Source organism: Hirundo rustica, chromosome 8, assembly GCF_015227805.2.
Source record: "Hirundo rustica isolate bHirRus1 chromosome 8, bHirRus1.pri.v3, whole genome shotgun sequence".
NCBI classification, from domain to species: domain Eukaryota; kingdom Metazoa; phylum Chordata; class Aves; order Passeriformes; family Hirundinidae; genus Hirundo; species Hirundo rustica.
In genome coordinates, this window is record NC_053457.1 from 13,410,708 (window position 1) to 13,437,306 (window position 26,599).

The 26,599-nt window shown below is 36.6% G+C and overlaps 1 protein-coding gene across 21 annotated transcripts in view; it reads left to right on the top strand.

Moving 5' to 3' along the window:
* Window positions 1-26,599, top strand: part of KCNMA1 (potassium calcium-activated channel subfamily M alpha 1) — a 434,865-nt gene that overhangs the window by 334,212 nt on the left and 74,054 nt on the right. For 2 of the 21 annotated variants that reach the window (XM_040071972.2, XM_040071973.2), the window contains exon 19: window positions 9,133-9,306. The exons of 18 other annotated variants lie outside the window; for them this stretch is intronic. In XM_040071972.2, coding sequence (XP_039927906.1) covers window positions 9,133-9,306 — 174 coding nt within the window. Of the gene's footprint in view, window positions 1-3,343; window positions 3,353-9,132; window positions 9,307-26,599 lie in introns of all 21 variants that reach the window. One more of the 21 variants, XM_040071974.2, reaches the window with a different exon arrangement.

Sequence of the window (26,599 nt, forward strand, 5' to 3'; positions counted from 1 at the left end):
GAAAAGCTAAGTAATAAATGCACAGCAACACAGTAAGTGCTATTTGGGTTTCTGAAGTCCCTGTGTTTTTATTACATTTCATACCACTCACACCTATGTCTTCATTAAAACGTAAGTTGAAGTCCAAAGCTAACAATAACTGAAGAATTAAGTCAAGCTATATATAGCTTTGGAGGTTTCTGAATTAAGAATTAGCCAACAGTGAAGTTTTTCTCTCATTTGGAACATGCAGAAATTCAGTAATTTCAATCGTTTTCGGTAAAGAACTTCTGTCTGTCTTGGTGAACCTGATTCTGCAAAAGAAGAAACTAGGGAATTGTATTTTATCATATAGCTATTGAAATACATTTTTGTTGAAATTAATGAACAGTTTTACTGGAGGAAAGGGTTGTCTGGGAGAAATGAAATATTAGGGCCTCTTACATATGTCCTTTTAGCTGTAAGTGTAATAATAGGTTTAGTTAAGTTCTTAAACTATTTGGGCAGTTTTTCATGAAGAAATAATTAAGTTTTTGAATGTAGATGAGACTTTTAATCTGAATTTCTATAAATATGTAGCAATCAGCGTTTTACCCATATACATTGAAAGGAACTATCACAATCCCGCTTCAACCAAAGATGTGTTTGACCCATGCACATTTGTCATACCAATAGCAAAATCATTTAGTAATCAATTTCTCTTTGAAAATATACATATTTATGTGTATTCCATGGTATTCTGCCATGAAAAAAAAAAATTCCGTTCAAAAGTACTGATTAGGTAAATTGAAAGACCTCAAAAGGTTTGATCATGCCTATTTTACCGTTACTTTTAAAAGGGAAAAGTTCTCTTATAGCTTGAGTCTGCATTATCAGTGCACTATTATAGAGGACAGAAGAAAGCCTAAGCTGAACAATCTCTAGCTTTTGGAATACCTGAAATGGATGAACTCTTGAAGATCATTTTAAAAAGAAAAAAAATTATCACTGGAGATTTTTTGAAAAACTTCTCTCCTCCAAAACACCGCAATTGTGGAACAACAGTATGATAGGGAAAAAGCAGCTGGAACTGACAGGAAATGGTATTTATCTTCCCAGTAGCCACAAGGAGAGCAAAGCACATGGAAAGCATGCCTGATGTGGAAGGAATGTATGCCTTGCCTAATATATTGGAAAAAAATTGTTCAAGAACAGTTTATCCATGTGAGAATGTGACCTTTGAACTGCTGCCAAAGCCAATGAGTCTGCTGAGTAAGTTCTGGTAAAGCCAGTTGCAGATGCCTCAGGGTGCCTGTTACTCTCAAATGAAATCTTTTTTCCAAATTACTCAACAGTTAAAGAGAAATATGTTACCTGCTTAACTTTAACTGATTCTGTCAGAAAAAAAACAACCAAACTATTTTTATTTTCTTCTCTACTCCTCCTTCACATGGTGTATGCTTTTAAAACATGTCCTGCTTAAAAAAAGAATAAATCCCAAAGATCTTTCAGTTTATTGTGAGAGCTATACTTTTCATTGTCATCTGTTCGAAGATAGGAATCAGAAACTCATATTATGAAGGTTAAGAGCCCTTTATTATACATTAATGAGAATCAAAGTAACCTTCTCAGTATTTTGAAACCTGGGAAGAAACAGGGTATGACCCAGCCAACATAATGAATATTACCAGCAGAAAGGCCATGGAGAGGCAAGGGTAACAACTTCTGTAAGCAGCAGTCAGAAGGGTTACAAATGGCATGGTCACACATATCCGTCCAATAAATGAGAGGCAGATGGACAAACGAAATGGTTGAGTTAGTGAGGCAGAAGAAGGAGGTGGCTGTCGGAGCTAGTGCAGTGAGCGCTGAACGCTAAGGAGGGAATCCTCTGAGTCAGGTGAGGAATAATGGTCAGCAAGAATAAAATCCTAAATTTTGCATTCATCATGTCCCCTCTCCTCAGTCTGCCCTCTCTCCTCCTGTTTCTTAGACACACAAGAGGTCACAGATACCATAGCAGGCAGCCCATCGTAGAGCTGAGAACAGCTTTCAATGAGGAGCATGCTCACAAGTATTAGAAATAAGGCAATTACTTTGCTTTTAAAGAGCTGTCAGTTAGCAGAAAAAAATGAAATTAAAATTTTGAATATTAATTAGTGATTTTTGTTTCTCAAATTTTGTTGAGAATTTTGAAATCCCTTTTATGGGACCTTCTTTTTGGGTTTGTTTTTAAGGTAAGTCTTTAGTGCAGTCTGTTATTCGCATAAAATGTTTTAGCTTTCAAGTCACTAATCACTTTTGAAAAAACTTAGATATTTTATCCATCTGTAAATGGTGCAAATCATTGGTCTTAAGGATGCATTTCTAACTAAAACAAAGCATAAATTGAGAAAACGTTTTCCCTGTTGCATTAGGAAACTTAACTGCTCTGTCAGCATGTAATATGTCACTATGCCGATTTGATTTTCAATGCTGCATACACATGCATCTACATGGCTCTGTATGACAAATACATGCTTTAATGAGTGAGTGACATAGTAATTAGAGGCAGCTGAATGTGGGAAATATGTAAGATGAAAGGTTGTGTATAAAAATATCGACACATTCAGGTGACTTAAATGTGAAAGAATATCTTTACATGGAGAACTTAATTATGGTGTCTCTAATTAATGCAGCTTCACATAAGGCTTAAAACCCACATTCTTCTATAATGCATCTGAGGTTGCACCTCAGTTTAGATACTTTCTGAACATTAGCATGGGGTATTGCTGGGGTCTAAACGTGAGTCTGACCTATATAGCTATTTGTCCAGACTTGTTAGGCCTAATATTAATAATTCAGGGCAGATCAGTGCATTTCTACAAGGCAAACGATAATTCATGTAATCCTGCTTTCCTTTTGCAGTTTCTTTGCCATCCCTTTCTCCTTACCCATCCCACTCCCTAAAGAACACATAAATGCTGATGGCATGTTGTCCAAAGAAATACGTGTGTGGAAATTGTATTCATAGATTGTTATTTTTTAATGTTTTCAGTCTCTTTCCTATTTCATTTAATTGTAGTTTTTGCAGCAAGAGGCCAAATATATGTATATATTAATATAAAATGCAACCACGTTGGGACGAAATCTCTATACTGGATGACCTGTTCCTCCTGTTTCTTTAATTTTGTGCAACAGCTATGGTCTAATTCTCTATATATTTTTTCCAGTGACAGTGCTTGCTGTGAATGGTGGGGGTTGAACCCCAGAGGGGACAAATCATGTGTACATTGATGTGTTTGAAGGAATTTCTTGTAACCAATGACAATTGACAAACTTTTGATTTATTTTTCCTCTTGCTGCCTTGGAACACGGCCCCTACTATATTTTAACTGCACACTGATAGTGATCTATTGTGAGTAAAAATGGGTTCCCTGTAGCCCAGAGTACGGTCCAACCTGTCTTTCTCTAGCAGAAAGTATTTTTGTTCAGTATTTTGGTTCTTTTCTTTATTTATGTTGCATGTAGCAGTGACGTCATACCCACAAGTTTCTCATCGTTTACACCAATGGAGATTAGGGTGACGTTGAAGAAAATACAGCAGTTTCCCCTTCTTCCACCTATTTGCCCCTTTTTATCACAAGCTTCTTTTTTATCCCTAAATGAAAATGAGATCTTGGCAATAGTATTTCTTTGAAATTATTCTGGGGATATCTCATTAATTTTAAGGGATATTGGTTAGGCTGAGGCAATTGCCACTTACAGCACTCTTTGCCTGGTTAAATACAATTCAGTTGTCAGGTCCCTGTTTAGTTTTTCAGTACTATGTCCTTTCCATTGCAAAGCTGACACAAAGAGTAACGCAGCACTCTTTTACTGTCCTTATCTAACTTTTTTCTCCCCAGTGACAGAAAAAAAAGAGTTACGGGGGAAAACCAGACAATGAATTGGAAGTGTGGTTTTTAATATATAAACCCAGAGATATCTTCAAGAGGAAGCAAGCTGCAGTGATTATTTTCCTGAGCTTGATGGTTTTGACATGAGCTGCATAAGTAGACACACACTGACTTTTCAGGGCCTTAGCTGTAAAATTTAACAGTATATAGATATATGAGCTTTATGGACCACTTCATGTCAATCTAGGTCATACCACTTAAACGTATACAGAATCTATGAAGGCTCTCATCAGCCACTTTGTGTGTACAGTTACAGTAAATACAGCATTTGGGGCATGGAAAGAATTTGCTGCTTAGAAATACAAGTGCTGCAAAAAAATGTACTGGTTATAGGGCAGTGTTGGGATTATATGGGCTTGTTCTTTCAAGGAGCAAGTGGGATCGAGTATCTCATAGCTGCAGTGCCAGATTGAGGCTGTAACTTCACTGTGTAACTGCAGCTGTTCTATGTAAAGGAGGCCATGAAACGACAAGATTTTACCAGATATTCTATATTTATTGTGTGAAAACACTTCAGGCCTTAATCAGAATTGAGCTATTTCTCCCTTCTCTGCTCTACACACTGTAGGATCCTGCAAAGAATCAAGGAATAATTTATGCTCTTGATAAAGTTCTGGCCTTCTTGAAATTATGGTGGCCTGCATTATGATTATTTACAATTTATTTTGTTGTGGTGCCTGAAAACTGCACTAAAGGATTGAGATCCTGTTGTGGAAGAAAATACTCAAGGAGAAAACAGAAATTTCTCCAAACGTCTATTTTTAGCCAATAGAATGACACAGCAGAAAGATGAAGCAGCAGGAAAGAGCAGATTGTGAAACAGGTCAGCATGATAAGAATCAACAATAAAACAAATTTCTGTGGAAGAAATGGTGAATTCTACTGACTTTGAGGCAAAGATGTAATCCGTATTTATCTGAAATATGTCCTTATGTTGAGACCTTTCTGAACTAAAGAAATTTATTTAAATGGTAACAATTAAACAAGTAAAAGAGTTCTTCATGCTGTGAAAGAACTAGAAAAGAAAAGCTCTTGTAGTTTTGGTTTGTTTTGGTTTGTTTTCCATTTCCCCAATTGCTTGTTTAGAAAAGCAGTTTGCTTTGAGAGTACACTGGCTGAGAGTCTTCTGTAAGGTAACGAAGGAAACGTCATGATCTGATTTGAAAATTAAAATGAATTGGTCTATAAATGTGCCATTAAATCAAAACCTGTAACTCATTCTTATAGCTACTAAAATAGGCCAAGATGTCCACTCAGATCTCCTGCTGTTTTTAAAGTTTTAACGTAGAACAGAATTGGAGCAAACAAGTAGCCAGTTGTCTTTGATGGCAGAAATTGCAAGTGTACCAGCTCAGTTGCTAGTTTTGAAGCTGTCTTGTAAAAATTAAATAATAGAGGGATAGATTTGCCTGTTGTGTCAAGGTTAATAATTCTCACAAACAGTTTAAGGTACGCTGCTGTATTTTTCAGGAAACTGAAACTGTGCTGGGGGCAGTCCTGTCTGTGTTTCAGTCTCATGATGCTAACCAGCATTGCTGACAGGCGCTCACACCGCTCTGGTCGCCCTTCAATGCTGATGATTTTCCACTCATAGTTTGGATCATGAGAACTCAGTGAATTGAAATAACACTGTGCATTTCAATTCTGAAGTGTTTTGGGACCTTTTAATGCCATTCGGTGGTCAGGGAACCTCCCGTTCCTACTCCTAAGCAGCTGCTACCTGAGGGAGATCCACTAGATGTCCTCGGAGCGCCGCAGTGATGGGAGCAGCACCAGGATGGGGTACAGCCTATGGTTTGCAAAAAATCAGGAAAGAAGAGGGAATACTTTGTTCTGCTCTCTTTAAAGAAAAGAAAAGGAAAAAAAAAAGAAAAAAAGAAAGAAAAAAAAAAAAAAGAGCTGTTCCTTGACATTTTAGGTAGAGAATAATCTGCAGTTTCCTTTGCTTATTTTTGCAGCTGGAAATATTTCCCATTACTGTTAGTGAACTCTAAGTAACACTTCAGATCCAGACAATCTACACATTTTAACCGTACTTTCTGAGATCAGAAAGTAAGGTATTGTGAGACGTTTAGACATCTGGAGAAATATTCTTTCTTTTCTAGAATGGAAGGCTACTGCCTTCAGTGAAAAATTGCATCTAAAAGTTTCTAGAAGTATTTATTTACTTTATAAGTAACTGAAAGAAAATTTGCTCTCCTCTTGCTCTTAATGAGTAGTTCATATGTGCCTTGTTTTGTAAATTATTTAAGCAGTCTTAACTTAATGTCCATAAAAACTTCCCCTGATACTTTTACTGATTAGTTTTACAAATGTTTTGTGATTGTCATCATATTAAGTAGAAGGATCTGTTGTTTTTTTTTTTCCTATTTATTATACAGTTGAAAATAGGGAAGTAGTTTCCTTTATGTCCCAGCTTTTGCTTTCACCAGTATCAAATTACAATTCTATTCAACATTTATAACACATCTAGGAATAGAAGTTAGTCGATTCTTACGCAGGTTCTACAGGTGTCAAATAAATTTAACACGCACCCAGAGGCTGTTCTTAAGGTCCCCCTGTCTCTCTGATGATTCCCATTTTCTGTTTATGTTTATGGAAGTTTTATATAAAATGGTATGTGTGTGGCTGAACCATTTAAAATCATTTCTGTCCTGTCTTTGATCTTGTCACTAGTCATCCCTACTAATAATGCGTGTTTTGTTTTATTTAAAATAAGTATTGTATTTGGTGTGAATGTAACTGACTGTATAAAAGGAATGAAGAGTTAACAGCATGTTTTCTTTCCAAAAGTTATTGCTCTGATATGCAGTTGCTTATATACTGGTTAAAACCCTTATGGCAAGTCCTTTCTGCTACTTATATTTTCAGGTCCAAGCCTGTTTCCTGCATGTTAATGATGTGAAATATTCAAATGATGCATGATCTCCAGAACAACTGACAATAATAGTTAAAAACAGTCCCTGAAGGGCATTGCTTTTGAGAAACGCCATCATGTCCTTCCCCTATTGAAGAGAAGGCCTTAAATTTCCAACTTGATTGGTTTAAGTCTGATGAAAATGATACAAAAAGTTTTCCTTCCCAGCCTCCTTTGCCCTTAAGGATTATATCTTTTTAATTTTCATAAATGTGTCCTATTTTATTATTGACTGTGGAGAAGATACGGCCAGAAGTAAATGAAAACCAGGGACTGTTACTAACCAACTACACAGCAGTTGAGAATTTCTGAGCAGTGTGTTTTGCTACAGTGTTTGATTGGAAAAAGTCCTTCAAAACAGCTATAATTGCAACAAAATGGGCCTGTTTTGTTTTGTTTTTCTTCACCTACTGTTAGTGTGTCTCACAAATGCCCTCTATTTTTCTTTCATTTCCTTAAAAAATAAGAAAGTAGGCATACTGGAAAGACTGTCACAGTTTTGGTAACTTATTTCACTCTTCTTTTGCTGTCCAACTTTTCAACTTTAAAGAATGTGTTGGGAAGAGTTAGACAGAGGGAAAACATGGGAAAATGCTGTTTTGAATTTTCTGTGTAGTTTGAATGTGTATGCATCAAAAGCTGCAGTGGAAACCTTCTTACTGAAAGCCAAGCTCTGAGGAATGATGTACTATGCAATGAAAAAGCCTGATGCTGCATGATGAATTTCTGAACAGCTGTAAGATAACTCTACTAGGATGCTAAAAGAACATGGCATTAGTCATGTGAGCAAAGTTTTAGAGGAATGGAGTCGCTGCTGAAGAGATCACTCATTCATCTCCCTCAATGCCTGTTTTCCACAATCATAATGTTACCCTTGCTTGACAAGTATACTGTATGGCAAGCCATCAAGGCCTTAGAACAGGACTTGACCCATTTGAGTGATTTCAATCCCTCTTTCCTGGTGACTGTGGGATTAAGAAACTGGAAAAAAAAATTCTTAAATTTAATGTCATTACCATAATGCAAAAAAGACATCCCGAACTGAAGGTACAGGCCAGAGAAACATTACCTTTTTTCTGCATTTGCTTTTAAGGTTTTGTTTTTGCCTGTCAGTGTTGTTTTGTTTTTAGTATAATTGAGTCAGTTCAATCTAAACCATTACCAAAAGTTGGTTCAGTGCAACATGTGAAACAATCTAAATGGCCTTTGGATTTCTTGAGATGCAAACATACCTGATTCAGATGACATGAAAAATTCCTGGATGGTAATTATACATGCATTTATAAAATACGATGCTCTATATTTCTAGAAATACATAACAAGGACATTCAGATGACTGAAAGATAAAGATCTTCTGTCTAACCTGGCACTTGTTTTGGAACTAACACCTAATTCTACATTCAGTTATTTTGTTCTTGATTGACTTACTTTTGAATCCAGAGCAGAAACCATGCCGGTGATTGGTTCAGCATGTTTCAGTGGACCAATGCTCTGTGTGCTTTTGGTGATGCCTTATTTGTGAACTGAACTTAATGTCGAGCATATTTGCCATTTTCAGTTTTGTCTCTTATATGGGCAAATTTTGGTATTCTGTCAAGAGTTCATTTGAATTCCTGAAGATATGATGTAAGCGAAATCAATTTTTTTGAAAATTTTATTAATATCTTGTAACTCATTAATAATGTGTGATTAATTGCAGTAAAGGAGTTCCTTGGCACAGTTTAATACAGATAAATTATTATAATATGTTTAAGAATAAATATATTTATATATATGTATGTATGTGTGCGTATGTGTAACGCATGTGTGTGTATGAGTGTGTGTATGTAAGAATATATGTGTATGTGTGTTTCTGTGTGTGTATGCATACGTATATATATTTATATATAAAGAAAGCTCTGATTTTTGCAGGTAACAGGACAGGCCAAAAATATCTAATGGACTAGCAACTTCTGTTTTCATTTTAACCCAGTGGTATTAATTGTGCCAAGGGAAAAGCATATTCTTAGTATTCTGTGCTTTTACTGTGTTCTATTTTGATCCAAACGCTTGACTGTAAACAGTAATTTCTCCCCATGACTGCGGTCACCCTCTAAGATGGAACAGAAATAAAGAGCAATTAATCTTTTGCCCTACTTTTAATGTACAGCCAAAGTGTTATCAATAATCTCATTGCATTTTTTTTTCCTGGGTCAAGACTGTTAACATTAACTAAGGCCTGTATTAAATCCCTTAAATTACCTTCCAGCTGCCTTGTTATATATATAACCTTGCCATTAACCTGCTGCTCTTCCTCTCCTCCCATCCAACACATGGTTATAGCCAAGATGTCCATCTACAAGAGAATGAGACTGGCATGTTGTTTTGATTGCGGACGCTCTGAGCGTGACTGCTCTTGCATGTCAGGCAGTGTACATAGTAACATGGACACCCTTGAGAGAGCCTTCCCACTTTCTTCTGTCTCTGTTAATGATTGCTCCACCAGTTTACGTGCCTGTAAGTTTTAACACCAACACATGCTGTTCCATGTCTGTGGTGTCTGTGGTATCATCCCTGTCTTGTGTCGTGCATTGTAGTTCTGTGAGTTTTAATGGGCTGATGCTTTTTTAAAAAGTCAACCACAAATTTGATTACAGCTCTGTATTTATATTTCTGTTTTTATTTTCAATGCAAAAAAATGTAAATCATTATTTTGCTTTGTGTGCTCTTTATGAAGCATCCTCTTGCAATAGCCTGTTGGACCTTAGTAGCGTAGTGTGGTGACATCTTTTTCCATTTAATTCAGACAATAGAAATTGTCATTAATTAAGCAATAAGTGCTTCGATGGCAGACCAGACCTGTGTCTAAATCTGTGACTGGTGCCAAGTGGGTAGCTTTAATAATGCTGGCACTAGACCCCATAAAATGGGAATGAAAAAATATACAGGATACAACATAGTAACTGAACTGTAGTAGCTGAAATTCTATTCTGTGCTGCTACTTTTATCTTTAGTTTTGTTTGTAACTCCTCATTCACAGTAAGGCAGGATCCTCCTTTTGATACTGAAATGGTTGTACTTTTTGTAGTGCCTTCTTAGAAAAACTAGGCTCATGCAAATCCCTGGTACAAACATTTTGAAATTAGATGTAGAATCTGTTCCATAGGACAGTAACATTCTGCAACGTGCCCTGAAAGGTTTTTGAAAGATCAGAGTTGAGAGGGAGAAGACAGAGAACCTAGAACAATTCTTCATGGCCATTAATTCTTTGGACAAACTGTAGGAATTCCAAAGCTTGAATTATCAGTGTAATGTCAACAACTGAGGAAGATTGTTAGGTGGCTGTTTGTTTGTTTGTTTGTTTCATTTTCTTGTCCTCTTTAGTCATTCTTAACAGGCAAAACTATGTCCTGGGACAGGAGCTGTTTTCCTCTCCCTACGCAAATGGCAAAGAAAAGCTATAAAATTATTCAGATACAGCTATGAGAATAGATTGGAGTTTTGATCAGGAAGCATGTCCATTTTCCAAGGCAAGTCATTGTGGACGAAAGTGCCTTCTGCTATGAAGACTACAGTGTAGTTTTTAGATTGTGTGCCTGGTTGTCTTTTGGTATGATATGTATTGCAACATGTATTACAAGTGGTGAATGATTTTGCTTTAACTGTCTTGATTTATGAACTATTTTTCCAGTCAAAAATATAAGTTAAATTTCTTTTGTCTGAAGACCATATTAATTAAAAGTATTCTAATAGGATTTCTTGGTGATTTTACCAAAAATTATTTGTATCTGTGTAGAATAAGCACTCTGAACGTCCTTGCTATCTACTTGCTTACAACTTTGTATCACGGTAAGGTGGATGCTTTCTAGTTTTAAGTCCTGTTCTGAATCACAGGAGGTTCTACCCTTTAGCAAGACTTCTATCAGGGTAAAATGTGGCAAAACATATTTTGTTAAGAAAAATGATCAAGAAACCTTCCTGTGTTGAGAATTGCTGCAGGCAGTTTTTTGTGCAGTGTAACAGCCTCAGTGACACCGTGCCTGGTGTTTGTACGACTACAGACTGGTACAGGGAGAATGTGGCTGGGTCCTGGCACTGGTGTTAACAGCAACCAGATTAGGATAAATTAATATGTCCCCTGCAAGTGGGTAAAATTTCTGCCATTAGCACTGCTTGGCAAGGAAAGAAAAACTAATTTGTAGGTTTACCATAGCTTTCAAGTCCACTTAAGACTCTACAGAGGCAGATAAAGTAAACATTTTTGATTGTGTTGCCTGCTGAGCCAAACCCCTCCACAATAATGGTATTATTTCCAACAAAAGCTTTTTGGGAAATGTGTTAGAGCTATGTTATATTTTGAAGCATAAGTGATATTGACAGCTTTGAGGATTTTTAACATCCTATACTTCAAGGGCCTTTTCCCCCCTTCATCACTCCATCAAATCAAAAGAGATCTCAGTCTTCTCCTTGTGAGACTAGTCACCTTTGACTGTTAATAATAAGTACGAAAATCAATACCAATTCACACTCCTTGCAAAGCAGCATAAGCCTTTCTTTTCCAATTAATATATATATATGCACGCAACGTTGCACTGGCAGGGCTTCAATAGAAATCAGTGTGTTTTCTTTGCAGTGCACAGGGGTCGGACGATGCCCATCTTGACAGAGCTAGTTAGCTCAAAGAATGGCGGGGAGAGTCAGCTTTTCATTAAATATGAGCAGATGTGAAATGTAGAGTGTTTGACAATTAGAAATGGCAGCAGCAGGGCCCCAGAATCAAAGTGAGGTCAGATTGGTGGATCAGATTACCTCTCTTACATTCTTTAGTTGTTCAGAAAATCATTTTAAATTAGTGTCAGTGGAGCCATGATGGGTTTTGCCCTTTGTCTTTTATGCTACGACTGTATTGTTTCCCCAGACACTCATTAAAGGTCATTATACTATTACAGGGCTTGCTTTGGTCGTGGTGCCCCAGTTGAGTTGGTTTGCTTCTACAGTTGCTTAATGTACTTCTTTCTTTCTTCCTTTCTTTCTTTCTTTCTTTTTTTTTTTTTTTTTTCTTTTGATTATAAAAGCGGGCTTTTTTCCCAAGGTAAATAAAATCACAGACTATTGTATGAAGCTTCTTGAAACAATGAGTAGTTTTTGTAAGAATTAGTGCTGTTTCTAAAAATTGGATGTTGAGTAGAAGATACCAATTTACATATTCAGTGGTGTACACAGGATTTAATCTTCTAATTGTATAATCTGCAGAGAAAGTAACACTTGCAGTGTATTTTCCACTGTGAATGAGTCTGTTATTATATTGTTGTTTCTACTTTTAGCAAATGAAAATAATATTTTGATTAAGTATAATTACATTAGAAGAGCTTTTGAGTTTATAGGTTGTTTTCTGGAAAAAATACTTATAATTTTTCTAAATATGAGGAAAGAGAATTTTAAGTATTTTTTTGTGTCTACATTTTCAGGTTTAGTTGTATTTGGTAGATTGCTACATGAATAGCAAATGTTCCAAGTATTTTTTGTATTGGAGACTCAAGTCAATTAGAGTGAAGAGAGGCACTTAGCCACTGAAAAACCTGGGGTGGTTTATACAATGAAATTATGTTATTAACAAGTGTGCTGTTTCTGCTTAGGTCTGTGCCAAGTCTTGGGGGGTGCCATTCAAATGATAAATTGATGCAGACAGAATCTTAACCTGAACCATTTAATTTCTCTGTTTCTCCATCACCATATGGCTGTGCTTCTCAGGAACATGAAAAGTTCACGTTCCTAATGGAAACCTTTCCTAAAGTTGTCACTGCACCCACTGCCATGGGAATATAAATTTTCAAGGATATTCTTGATATTAGGCCTAGACGTAGCTAATTCAGCTTGTAAGGAAACATGCTTTGGCATGCTCTGCTGATTCGGAGAAGCTTTATGGGAAGACTTTTATTTTGGTGAATATCAGGAATCTCTGGAGACAAAAGACAAGAATAATTATTACTATGTTTTGAATTCAGGGTTCAGCCCAGACTCTTAGACATCTTACATGGAAAGACCATGCTAAGACAAGTTGGAAAAAGCTTAACTTTTGAAAGAAGCAAAGCACGTATCTACCTGCATGCCAGTTTAAAGGCATATATTCCAATTAGTCTTCTAGTGTCAGTGCATGTTTTATTCTGTACAGACAAGTTAGCTGCTGAATCTTTCTCAAAGGACCTAAAATCACATTCTGCAAGGTTAGGTGAACATTTTGGATACCAAGGTTGGTAAACTGTGGTGAAACTATAACTGGTGATGTGACCTTAGAACATCAGGCCAAGAAAAGCTCCAGCTTCTTCATTACCTGTTACATCAGACTCTGCCTGTGTGTCTTTACAACTGAAAAAGCCAAATTCTATACTGAGAGATAAAAATTATGTGTAACCTACTGATTTATCCAGGGAGATGGATGTGTAACGCATGCAGACACTGCTCAGTGTATCTAATACTCATGAGTTGTATAACGATGTCCCAAGTTCCTGAGATACTGGCTGAAAAGCCAGCATACTCTATTTCTCCTAGAATGCAAGAGAGCATCTGCTTTCTACAGAGGATGTATCCCTTGCTTTTCTAACCTACTACTTCTCTAGTCCTGCTGTAGTAGCCAAGACAAGAAGAACTACTTGCTGTCATGCATGAGCTGAGGTGAAGGAAGGGCAGGTATGTGACCTGTCAGGAGACAGCTTTTGGTGCTAGAATTATCTGTTCACCCTTTAGCAACAGTGGGTTTTCCTTTCACAGGATGTGTATACCACCTTGTGGTAGCTAGAGACTACGAGATGCTCAACCCACCTATGAATATCATCACATTTACATTGTAATTATTGTTCTCTGATTATGACAAGGTGGGGTAGTAGCATTGCTCTCTCCCTCTACACACCTCTTTTTGAGCTTCTGAGCTTCTTTTTTTGAGACTTCTGCAGTGGCCACAGGAGGACAGTAGACCTGTTTGCTTTGAAAATCTTACTTTTGCATGTGCTGCATAAATCCTTTCTCTTTTATATGACCCGCTGACCTCTCTGTGGTCACTGTCTCATCTTTGTCCTGCACAAAAAGCTAGTAGTAAGCTTTTAATCTTTTGAGGAAGAAGAGATTGAAGGAATAAACAAGCAATTGGGTCTTGGAAATGAAAACAATTGGGAAAAGGCCAAATGCTCTCCTTTCTAAATAGCATAAGGTCCTAAACAAGTGATTATAATCAGATTGTTGTATTTTTTGCAGCTTACTTCTGTGGAATGACCCCACCTCTGTATACTGGACAATGAGAGAGCACCATGTTGTATAGTTGAACTACTTTTTTTTTTTTTTTTTTTTAAATAAGATTAATGGAAGTGGAACATCAGAATGAGACATAGTGCCAAATAAATTCTTGGTAATTCAAAGTCACAGAGAATATAAATAATAAGCCTGTGAAAAGAACTGTGTGTGAAATACTGATTTATGTAAAACTGGTTCCTGATACTATCCTTTTAAGGTGACAGATTTTTGCTTCAGTTACATTGGTTTCCATGCATTCAGTGGTGTATTCCTGAGAACTGGCATGACTCTGATGTTTCTTCTAAATACCTCTACAGGACTGTTTCCCCTTTCAGAATACTGAAAATAATGTAAAAACCTGTGGGGTTTTAAAGCCTATAAAACCCGATAATAGAACAATTAAAAAAGCCACCACTGTGGGAGGATCCCACAGTGCTATTTTATAGGTGATCTTACAGTGTAGCCACTGTCATGAAGTAAAAGCTTGTATGTGCTGCAGATCTCCATATCTACAGCCAGCTGCATAGCCTGGTACTGGCAAATCAGAAGCCAGACACTGTTGAGATCTTTCCTGTGACTGGAAGTTACTATTCTACTTTCAGGCTTAATTTATATCTGCAATTCTCTATAACCTATTTTCTTTCCATCTTCTTCTCCTTGTTGCAATCATACAAAGATGCATGCAGGTGTTTCTACTGAAGAAGATGGGATGAATTGATTCAGTAAATGCAATCATAGTCTTAACTAGCATTGAAGAAGTGCTTGCTGGAACAGTGGTTTCACTGAGCCAACCCTTTGTCTGCCTTTCTTGCCCTCCAGGTGATCCCCTCCTTGATCTAACTGGGTTTCTCTCTGTACTGGTAACAGTGAGATAGAAGCAGTGATCAGAATGGGCTGGTATATGCCCTCACGAGACTCCAGCTATCTATTACATCACTTTCTTCATCTATATGAGCACGCCATGACTTAGGTGTTTCCTCTTCGAAAACTGAAGAGACAATGTCAATTACAAAGGGAGGAAAAGTGACATGAAACAATAGGTATTTTGCAGTAGGTGACTTCAACTGTGTACTTAGGCTGTAAGACAAAAAATTAATCCCTTTTATTGTTCTGTACTTTAATAGAACCTGAATGCTGCTGAAGCTTCTTTTGGGCATAGCATGAGCATATAGGTGAATACTGAGATGTAGAAATGCAGTAGTAGGAAAAAAACCCCAGAATAATCCCTCCAAACTAAGCTGTTTTCCAAAGGTAGAATGGTAAAAATAAGACAATCTGGCTCATTGCTAGATAATATAAATAATGAGGCAGGCACTTTTTCAGGTGAGATTTGTGATGCAGCATATACCTCTACGTTGATGGGAATGGGCTCTGCCCAGTTTGTGATATCTGTAACAAGGAGATGAACTCTCGCATCATCATGGGGTGGAGGCACTGCTAAGTTTAACGGTGAAACCTTTGAAGAATTGGGATAATGGGGGAAGGAAAGATCAAGAAGTCTGCATTGAATTCCTTTGGGCCTTTATGTTGAGGAGTAATTCTTACCAGGGTCACAGAAAGGGACTAGTGAGTGGCTTGCTTTTATGGGTACAAGCTAGGAGAGATGCTGTCTGCATCCTGTGGAGTGAATTTAGCAGAGGGTCTTATGCAAGGTGACATGGAAATTATGTTTGCATTTTTAGTTCCTGAGTGTGGCTGGTTGTCATGAAACTCACCATGACAGTTTCTTACCACCAGGCAGCAGATTCTTCCTGTTACCTCCTTGGTGTGGGACAGATGCTGGCCGGTTAGGTCTCCTTCTCTACTGCTTTCGAGCTATTTCAAGCGACAGATGCCAGAGCTGGCTCGGTTTCAGCTTGAGCATTTCTGTCATAGCCCTGCCTTGAGCCCAAATTCTGACCTTTACTATATGAAGTAAAGTATTTATGAGCAAGCAGTGGCTTGATCCAGAGCAGGCTTAGAGCAAATGTCAAGTGTCAAGTCAGTCTCCTGCCTCCTTATACCACCTGCATTAGGAACCTGGATTAGACCCTAGACTACAGCATTGACTGCCTTAGGCTTTATGTGTCTGGAGCGACATAACTTATTAACAAAGACTTATTAAATTTTTATCAGTTTTATAACGCAATGTAAATGCCTTCTCTGAATCTACATTGTGTTCATTATCATTTAAAGCATTAATTAAGTCAAAGTTACATTTAATTTAGTTCTAAATGTGCCTTTGGGAGGAAGCTTTTTAAAACAGCTGCAGGATTGAGAAGCTCATCGATGCTGGGAAGTTGTTAATACCATTTTTTTCAGGATAGGTCCCCGAAACTGATTGCCGTTTCAACTCTTAGTTTGTGTGGATGTTATTGGGCAAGGCCTCAAATTAATATTGGAACAACAACAGCAAAAAACTATCAGCTCATGCTCATCACATGAGACACTATGATATGTAATTCATGGTTTTTTCCAATTACTTCAAAACCAAAAATTTTGATATGTGAATCCCGTACATATCATACTCTAGTTATAATTTATTTTCTTTTATATTCTCATTTGTTGGCTTCTTATATAATTCAAGGAACAAACGTGTTCATCAACTTGGAATGTTTCTCCTCAGATTGAGAGAAAAAAATCTTCTGGTTTATATCTTAAACATTTCATGTACTCTGAAGGTATCACAGTATATAGAAGGAGGTGCTCAACAAAGTATACCACAGACCACAATATAGTTTCAGCATAAAAAGTGGAATTCAGTTTAATATAAAATCCCCTAGAATGAAAGCTCTTGCTTTGCGTATGTGTGGTTTTGGTTTTGATGCACTTTAATGTAAAAACAGGAGAAATATGGAAAAAATCAAACTCAGTGGATCCATCATCTTATTATTCCATGAGACCCCTAGCATATTTAATATGTGCATACCTTTAATCAGGTTTGTAGTGACATTAGGAGTCACTAATATAAATACTATGTGGCTCATAATTCTAGAACTGGAAGCAGGGGCAGCCAACCTCTTTCTTACCCAGGCTAGGAAAATCTGTTGAATTAGAACAAGAGATTTTACCAAGGTCATTGTAGGTCCAGAGTGGATCAGCCCCCAGACTGGAAATCAGAAGCAACTTACAAGACGATTTTTCTGGGTCTTTGTATTTTCTGCTGAATACCTAGTACCTTCTGAGGTATTTGTGTATGCTAGGAAACACAGAACCTCATGAATTATTTATGGTTCTGCATGAAAAGAGGAGATTGTTGTCATGTAACTCTATATGTGGTTCTTGAAGTGCCACAGGAGCAGTGCCCATGCTGTATTGTTGCTTTGATTGAGGTTATAGTAGACAGGAGAGGATTGGACACAACATGAAGAAAAGTTTTAATTTATTTTTAGGAAATCATAAATGCATTTATTTCAGTATGTAAGTTCTTAATTGTGTTGATAATATACTTCAAAATATGTTAAAGTTCTGTCATCCTTTCACTGTTTGAGACTATTCGCCAGCTGCTTTTAGCATTTTTTTAAATAATACAATGATATATCTTTCCTTATGATACTTAATATTGAATGCTGTAATTCTGTGATTCACTTACTATCAAAGATTTTAGGAAGCATAATGTGTGCTACCTCACAGACATGCTTCACTGACACTGATCAGATCTTGTTAGCACAGCACAAATATTCTCAAAAGGAAAAGTGGAGAAAGCACTATTACTGTGTAAGATGTGTCCAGTGTTATCTGGTCAAACACTCCTGTGCGCATCTTAGTTTGACTGGAAATTTTACCTAGGCAAATGGGGAACAAAAGTGCCACAAGGCGAAGATCCTAATCTTGACTGTGACACTGACTTCCTACGTGACTATAGCTGTTCTTCCCCTCAAAGAATGAAAATATTGTATTCTCAATCTATTATACTGTATTACATTTTGTGCTAAGAAGTGCTTTAAGATCTTTACATATTGAAGTCCTAAATATAATCCCGAATGTCCTTTTGACATAGATATTCCCCTTCAGAAGCCAATTTTCAGATTTTCTGATCTTTACTTGAGAATGTAGATGCACAGCAAGAACAAGAGAGTGAAATGGGGTGCAAGACAGAAAGAAGGTGTGAGGAAATTACCATAACTGCCTTGCTGCTGTCTAATTTAGAGAGGTTTAGAAAGGGTACACTATATGAGAGGGCGGGAGTAACGTGAGTTTATCTGCATCAGTAAAAAAGTATCTAAGCTGCCATATTTTTTTATATAAACTGAAGCTTTTGGCTGCTTCTGAAATTTAATTGGAATGCAGACCTTGTTTACTATGAAGAACTGCTGAAGGAAATCCAAAAATTCATTACAGCATCTTTGATCTTTGTCATGCAATTTCCTTTGCTCGTTCTTGCATAAAGGATTTTGCTTGCACTATGCATGTTCCTTTCTCCATTCCCATGTTCCTGACATTATCTCCACTCCCTCACTCCATGGTGCTATATGGTCCCTGACACATCATGTCTCACAGTATGGAGAGAGATTTTGCATCACCCTGTGCTATGGAGGAAGACTGGCAGCAGGAAATGGAGGCTCTGTTTTTGAGCAAACTCTTGCCCAAAGGAACTGGCAGGTGTGCCATCTAACAATGGCCATAGTTTAGTCTAAAATTATCCCCACTTCTGTCAGACTTCTTTTTTTTTTTTTTTTTTTTTTTTTTTTTTTTTTTTTTTTTTTTTTTAAATTCATGCTTTACCTCTATTAGAATTATTCCTGATCTACCAGATCATGCAAGGACTTGCCAGGTTCTCTGTGATCAGTCAATCACAAGATGGGTGGCAGCGAGGGAGTGATACAGTATTTATTTAGAATTGCAGGGTATGAAAATGACTATAATTCACACAATGAGACAGCAGAAGGATGAGAAGAAGTGAGATGCACTGCTGAATAGAACAGGATGTACTTTTCTGGCTTCTCCTACATACTGTCCTTTTCAACATATGGATCATGTTTCCCAAATGTTCAGATGACATGCTAATATTTCTCATCAGTAATGGACTCCTAACCATTCTTGTATCCTCTTGGTTTTGACAAGAAACACTGGTTTTTGCTTGGTTCTGGAAAAAAGCCAATAAGCTTTCCAATGAGTAAAACATGGTTGGCAAACTCTTGGATGCTAATAACTGCTTTTGGTGTTCCAGAGAAAAAGGTATTTACTCTGTTGTGTGAGTTTGCACATTTTAAGAGTTCACTGACATTAAATTTTAATTTTTGACAAATCAGGTTTTGTATAAATTGAGACATGAAAGTGTAATTTTTGTTTCATTTTATGAACAAAATTCTGCAGAGAATTAAATCAAGTTTTCATTTGCAAAATATCTATATTTTTCAATAGTTCTTAAAAGATGGATTTTTTCCCACCAAAACTTGTGTTCCCCAGAAAAGGCATTAAAGAAAAACAAATAAATAGATTAATACATATATGAATAATTTAATTAAATATATTTTGATTATTTGTATTCAAGGGTCTCCTTGTCCTGAGTAACAAGATATAACTTACTGATTTCTTCATTCAGAAAAAGGAGAAAAGATGAGAAGACAGTAGGGCTGGGACAGATGTCAGTCTCAGCAGAGATTCTGTAATGATAGTCATGGTGCAAAGATTGCAGAGCCTGGAGTCAGTAATGTGAACCTCACTGTCTGACAGGATCCTTCCATACAAGGAGTCCAACGTGCAGGCATCTTACGCTTTGGAGAGTTCTATGACTCAGCAGAAGCCCTTGGTTATGTTTGGAAGAGCAGCAGATGAACAATTTGCAGTGCCAGGGAAGACTCAAGCCAAGAATCCAATCACATAGTCCAGACTTGACTCATCTTGCATCAGTGTGAAATTCTGTAAGAGCAGGGATTGACATTCTTCTAAATCACTGACACCAAATCCTTCTGCATGTTATTTTATGAAGTATGAATTCTGTGCCCTATCTGCACTTCAGTGTGCCATTATCATATGGTTATGGCATTCTTAGAACTCATTACATCTGAATTTGCCTCTTTCAAGCATCGGATTATTTAAATATTTGTTTCAGATCTCCCCTGTTACCACTACCACATGTAGATTTTATTAAAGCATGATCTGTGGAAAACTTTCCGTCTTTCTATTTTTTGTGAATAATTCTTGAAAATACTATCTCCTACTTTAATGGAAGTGCCTGCTCTGTTTTTGGATTCAGGATTTCTAGTGTTAGCATGTCTAGTGGCTGATCAAACATTAAAAGTCTTTTTGATTGGCTGATTGAGTTGTTGAATGCTGCAGCTCATTCATCCACAATTTTACTGGCACTTCCACTGCTAAATAACACAATTCTTGTTTTGCATTTAAAATTGTAGCACGAGGGCATGCCAGAATCGTATCTTTAAGTCTGTACATTCAACCTCAATACTCAAGCCTTGCATACTCCTCAGGAAAATTCCTGAAGCTGTCCCCTGGGTCTCGCAGATTTCCTCAGCAGTATCCTTGAGTTCTGCCCACGAGGAATATAAAACATGTCAAAATATGCATTTGGTTTTAATCTGCCTTTAGCATATGAGTCTTTGTGTGCCCTCTTCTCTCTCCTCCAACAGGACAAAATAAAACCCTCAGAGGTAAAGCTTCAAGCAATTTGATTTTGGAAGATGACTTTCTTGACAGCTGTCAGTGTCCTCTGAGCATAGGATTTCTGGATGGTTTCAGTATCTGACTCTCAAAACATCTGGCAGCAACAGTATTTCCAAATATATTGGCATCCTGTGGAATTTGTATTTGATGTAGTTTCTTTTAGGGTAGTAACTGACCTGTAAATCTTGTGAAATTTTATACATCAGTTTTTTCTTTGTTGGAGAGCTTTCCTCAGCTCCAGGTGATTGTAGAGTTTATTGTGAAGTTGTCATGATAATGCAACAGAAATCCTGGAAGTTCAGTGGTTTCCCGCAGAATCTTCCTTCCTTCCTTCCTTCCTTCCTTTCTTTCTTTCTTTCTTTCTTTCTTTCTTTCTTTCTTTCTTTCTTTATTTCTTTCTTTCTTTCTTTCTTTCTTTCTTTCTTTCTTTCTTTCTTTCTTTGTTTGTTTATTTCTTTGTTTCTTTGTTTCTTTCTTTCTTTCATTCATTATTTATTTCTTTGTTTGTTTCTTTCTTTCTTCTTTCTTTTCTTTCTTTCTTTCTTTCTTTCTTTCTTTCTTTCTTTCTTTCTTTCTTCTTTTTTCTTTCTTTTTTCTTTCTTTTTTCTTTCTTTTTTTTTTTTAATTTTATCCATCTTCTCTCTTTCATCATGCTACCTGCTTTGAAAAGGGACATCACCCATATTCAATTTTATACTCTTAGTGTGGAAGTGATTTTTGTCCTGCGCACGCCAAGTGTTCTATAGGACACAACTAAGTAACCTGCTAATTCAATACCTTGACAATCCTGTCTCCAAAATTCTCCATTGCCTTTTTTCCTCTCCTCTTGATTCATTGCACTGTATGTGAACTGTGAGGGTGCTCTGTTGGGCTCCTTTCTCTTTCTTTGGTGATGCCCATATGAGAATTAATCAAATCATCAAGGTTTGGTTAATGAACCCAGAAGTACCAAAGACAATGCAGTTGGGTTTGATGAAATTTTCTTTCTAAAGCTGTTCCTCATCATGGGTTGTGATCTGTCTGATCCTTGTCATGAATTAATCCAGGCTGGCATCTCCTTGTAGCTTTAGTATCAAAGTAAAACCTAAAAGGACAAAACACATGTAATTTTTTTTGGTTTTTAACATGGATATCAGATTAGTTGGGTAGATTCAGTATTATTTGCTTTCTTTCTCTGTTGCTAGCCTGTGTCATTTTATGCTGTTATAGTTGGTCTTACATGAAGTGAATGTGAGATGGCTTGCTTTACCCTCTCACAGTATTTCAAAAGAGTTGAACCCTAGTTGTTGTAGCAATTTCAGTCTTATCAGTAAAGCAGGGGTTTTTTAGTAATAGGGAAATTATCAGAGAGAATTCATTACAGTATTTTATGTGGAGGTATTTTGAGCCTATTCAAGTTGTGTTGAAAAATATGATTCTTGCTATTACATCCATCCTTTTGTGTCTTCCTTCTATTAGAAATGAAAGTGATGCTGTAAGTAGCATTGTTATTAGTTATCACCACTGGATTTCTTCGCTTATGCTTTATTTTCCACCCTTATTGGGTAGATTGCCAGCCCTTGCTTCCCGTAGCAATCAGTTTCAGCCAGTCTACTGTGAGCTTTTTGCAGAGATATGAGTTTGGGTGGGAGGAGGCGGGGTGTTATTATTGTGCTGTTTTACTTCCTCCTTTTTTTGCCAGTGTTTACCTAGAAATTATGTACTATACTTCCCTAAATTTCCATAGCAATTGATTATATTCTATCTCCATTTTTGCTATCACGATTTTTGCTATTGTTTTACAGATTTAATCTTAGTTATTTATATCTTGGTTGCTTTTATATTAATAGATTTAACAGGTGGTATTGTTTTTTTAGATGCATTTGTTCAGAACAAGAAAAAAGCTTTACAAGAATAGAATACATTGTGGAATATACACTGATGTAGGGATCATTTAGAAAAAAATACTCATTTCTTAGTGTTATAAAGAGTATTTAACTGTGTATCTGTAAGTAGTAAAACCTGCATATGTGACAATAGCCTTTTAATAAAACAGGTTAAATCTATTTGATTAGTTTTGTTTACCCTGTGACTTACAGTACTTTGCATAAAATAATTTCTTTCTAACATTCCCTGCCTTTATGAAAGCCATAATTCAGCTAATAGAATACTGTTAAACTGCAACCAATCTGCTAAAAATCTCTTCTGGTAACAACATTTCTATGTGTAAGAACAGCTGAGAAATACTGCTCTATATTTATGCATGGATTTGAAGAGAGGAAAGCAGCCCTGGATATTGAAACTCCCTGTAACCAGCAGGTGGTGGTGCTGGCTTAGAAATCGGTAGTGGCTGAGAAACGTGCAAGATTTTCATTATGTATTGCTTTGCTAAGGAAACAATTTTATAAAAAAAACCATTCCAGATGTCTCTTTTAAATCGTATACAGTTTTTTCCATGAAGGTGTATACAGTGTAAGCACTTGTGTCTCGAACCAGTGTCTGTGTAAATAGGCACAGCATTTTATACTTTACGTATGAAATTATTTGATGGCCACACAAATAACAGTAGTGTGAAGACCTCCATCCCAGAGGAATATTATAGCTAAGTCTGAAAGAATATTGGGGATCACTGAGCCTGATCCTATAAAAATTTAGTAAATGGAAGTTTTTCTGCTGCTGTGGATGAAAACTGAGTAAGACTAATGATAAGAAAGCCAAACTGAAATAAATGTTAATATTTCAGTTCTTCTTGGTCAGAGACACAGACATTTCTACACCCTTTTTTTTTCAAATATAGACACAAGCTAAAAGAAATTCAATGGTATCAAATTTTACAAATTAAAAATAATACATAATAACCCCCCACTTTATCGGTCAAATAGTAACAACCAAGTTTAAAAAAAGAAACAGCCTCAGCCAAATCCTCTCAAGTGTGTTTTCAAAGGTAAGGCAGCTCACGGGGAAGTAGAGGAAAAATTAAAACAAAAACAAAACAAATCCATAAAATCTTAGAATTTAAAAATCCAATCACCTGGATCTATAAGAAGTGTAGGAACATCTTTATCTCGCTGTGGTATTGACAGGGATCTAGTCTGTCTTCTTGTAATGAACAAGGTAGATGAAATTTTATTTCAATTTAAAACTTTAGGAAATGCAGGTTACACTGGAAATACATATTTTTAAGATGTTAAGATAAATTAGCACTTGTAAATGGAAAACAAAAGTAATAATTCTAATTGGATTTCTGCAGGATGAAATCTACGCTTCCCAATGTTCATAGGAAGGAAACAGTTGCAGCAAGACTGAGCTTAAATTTGTGGAGTCCTGTTCCAAAGGCATGGAAATACTTCTTTCCTGTGCACTGAAATACTCCTCCTGACAAACACAGTCTATGCTGTAAATACAAGACTTCTGCTCCCAAGGAGCAGAGCAATCACCAAGAACCCCTGTGCTTACTTTTACTCTTAGTTACTTCAAGGCATTGTATATTTTTCTCTGAATTTAATGGAGCTGAGGGAGCATAAACAGTAAAGTGATCATAGCCACAATGACGAGTGGCCTTTCAAATTTAGATTTTTTTTTTTAATAGTAGCTTATTTTTTGTCCACAAATGGAACTTAGCTGTTTTCTGCAGTGACTGATCAGATTGTGTGTTTAGTCACAAAGGGGAAACTTCCTTAACTTTGTAGAAACAAGACAGATTTCTGCTGCAATTTATCAGAACTGCATAACTGCACTGTGCACTTGCTAGTCTTGCAACTTCTTCTGTGTCCCTTATAGTGGTGTCAAAATCCTCTTTGAGGCAATAGGACAAAGGACAATATACTTTGGGTTGCTGTGCATTGAGACAAGGGTAGCCTATGACAAATGCACGTAATATTATAATTTGCTCTGCGTTGCTACTCTTAAAGGATCTCCCAAAGATCTGTCTTTTGGCTTTACATGTCATGCCTTGGGGAACTGTCAAAGGCTGCTCATGAGGAAATCAGGGTCCTTTAACTGATACTATTTTTTTAAGGAAGGAAAATAAAAATACAGGAAAAAAAAAAAAAAGTATGTTAGTTATTCAGTGTTACAGGCACATTTTTGTGTCCAATTAAAAAAAAAAAGAACAAGAACAACAAACCACCGTAATAACAATACACTCATCACATATGATTATAGTATATTTTTGTGGAATGTATTCCAAATGTACTTTTCAAACAGCAATAGCAACATTGCAGTCTTACATCTCCTAGATCTGGGAAAATTAGAGATTAACAGCCACAATTTCAGATCATTTGATCACTTGAATTCTAGCAAGATCCATGAGTAAGAAAATCCTTTAAAATAGAATTGACTGCAAGGGAGCTACCCAAGGCTGTGTAACCCAAGATCAGTGGTAAAACTAAATCCCAGACAGGAGATTCCCAGTCCTCTGCTTGTAGCCACAGGATCATCAGTCTGTTAAAATGTTAACATGTGGCTTTGAGCAAACCTTTTGTACTTTGCTCTGCTAGAGAGAGCAGCTGGGGCTCCACAATCGTAGTTCATACCTGCCTGTGACTGGGTAGAAACAGAGTCTGAACAGCTCTTTTCTGACACGTGGGGTAATGTTTTCTGTAGGTCCTCCTCCATGTTCAGAGCAGAACAGCTTGTTATAATGAAGTAACATAATTTAAAATTTAACTCGGCATATTTACACTTGCCGTGCTGATGAGACACTTTGACTTTCCCTGTTCTTAGAAGCACCCTCTCAAAAGACAAAGATAGTTCCCTTCAGTCTGATGTTTGGGGAAAAAAAAACCCTTGAAAACAGACCATGTTCTGTTTTAAGTTCTACAGTTTAGGCACTTCTCCATTTCTTTGCCTTTTCCCAAAACAAACTTTACTTTATTCAAATGGTCGGCATATTTACACTTGCCGTGCTGATGAGACACTTTGACTTTCCCTGTTCTTAGAAGCACCCTCTCAAAAGACAAAGATAGTTCCCTTCAGTCTGATGTTTGGGGAAAAAAAAACCCTTGAAAACAGACCATGTTCTGTTTTAAGTTCTACAGTTTAGGCACTTCTCCATTTCTTTGCCTTTTCCCAAAACAAACTTTACTTTATTCAAATGGTATTCTGTATGGATATGGCATGTGGAAAACTCAGTTGGACAATTAAACAAATGGCGGAAAAAACGTCCACTGATGCTTTGCTTTTTTTTTTAAACTTTTCATTTGACAGCTTTCCAATAACAGTATAATGACTTGAATAAACAATTACAGAGTGAATCATAATTTGAAAAGGCGATGGAGAATGAAGACTAAAAATCAAGAAAAATGTATGAAGGAATACTAAAATCTGATTTAGAAAAGATGTTCAAGGTTCAATAGACCTATGACTTAGCCTAAATATAAATTAGGATTTGATTAGGAGTTGAAGTGGCTTTTTTTCTACTGTGCAAACATGGCAGGGGAAAGAGATGTTTGTTATGTATACCTCTGCATTGGAACAAGAAACCAGATCCATGAAATCAGAAACATTTCTTCTCAAAATCACACACACCGATGTGCGAAAAGTGCTGTATATATGGGAAAGGATTGCTTCTCATTTATAACAGCATATACATGAGGTATGAACAGGTCCTGATCTAAAGTCCAGTGAAGTCAGTGTAAATGTTTTCTCTGACTTTAGGGGACTTTGGATCAACCACAGTTTGGACACCCTTACACCCCTTCTTTTATTGCTGAGGTCATAGTAACAGAGAAGTGGTAATAATTGATACAGCATTCGTAGAAGTTATGTTCTTGAATTAAACTGGAAGAGAAAAAAAACCCAATATTTCTGTGGTAACCTTAGGAAGTTTCTCTACCCTTAAAAATAAGTACAAATGGTGTAAACCCATACACCAGACCTTTTTCACCACAAGATTCAAATTATAAGTTTTCTGGGTTTCCGAACTCCTCTGTAGTCTATTTTT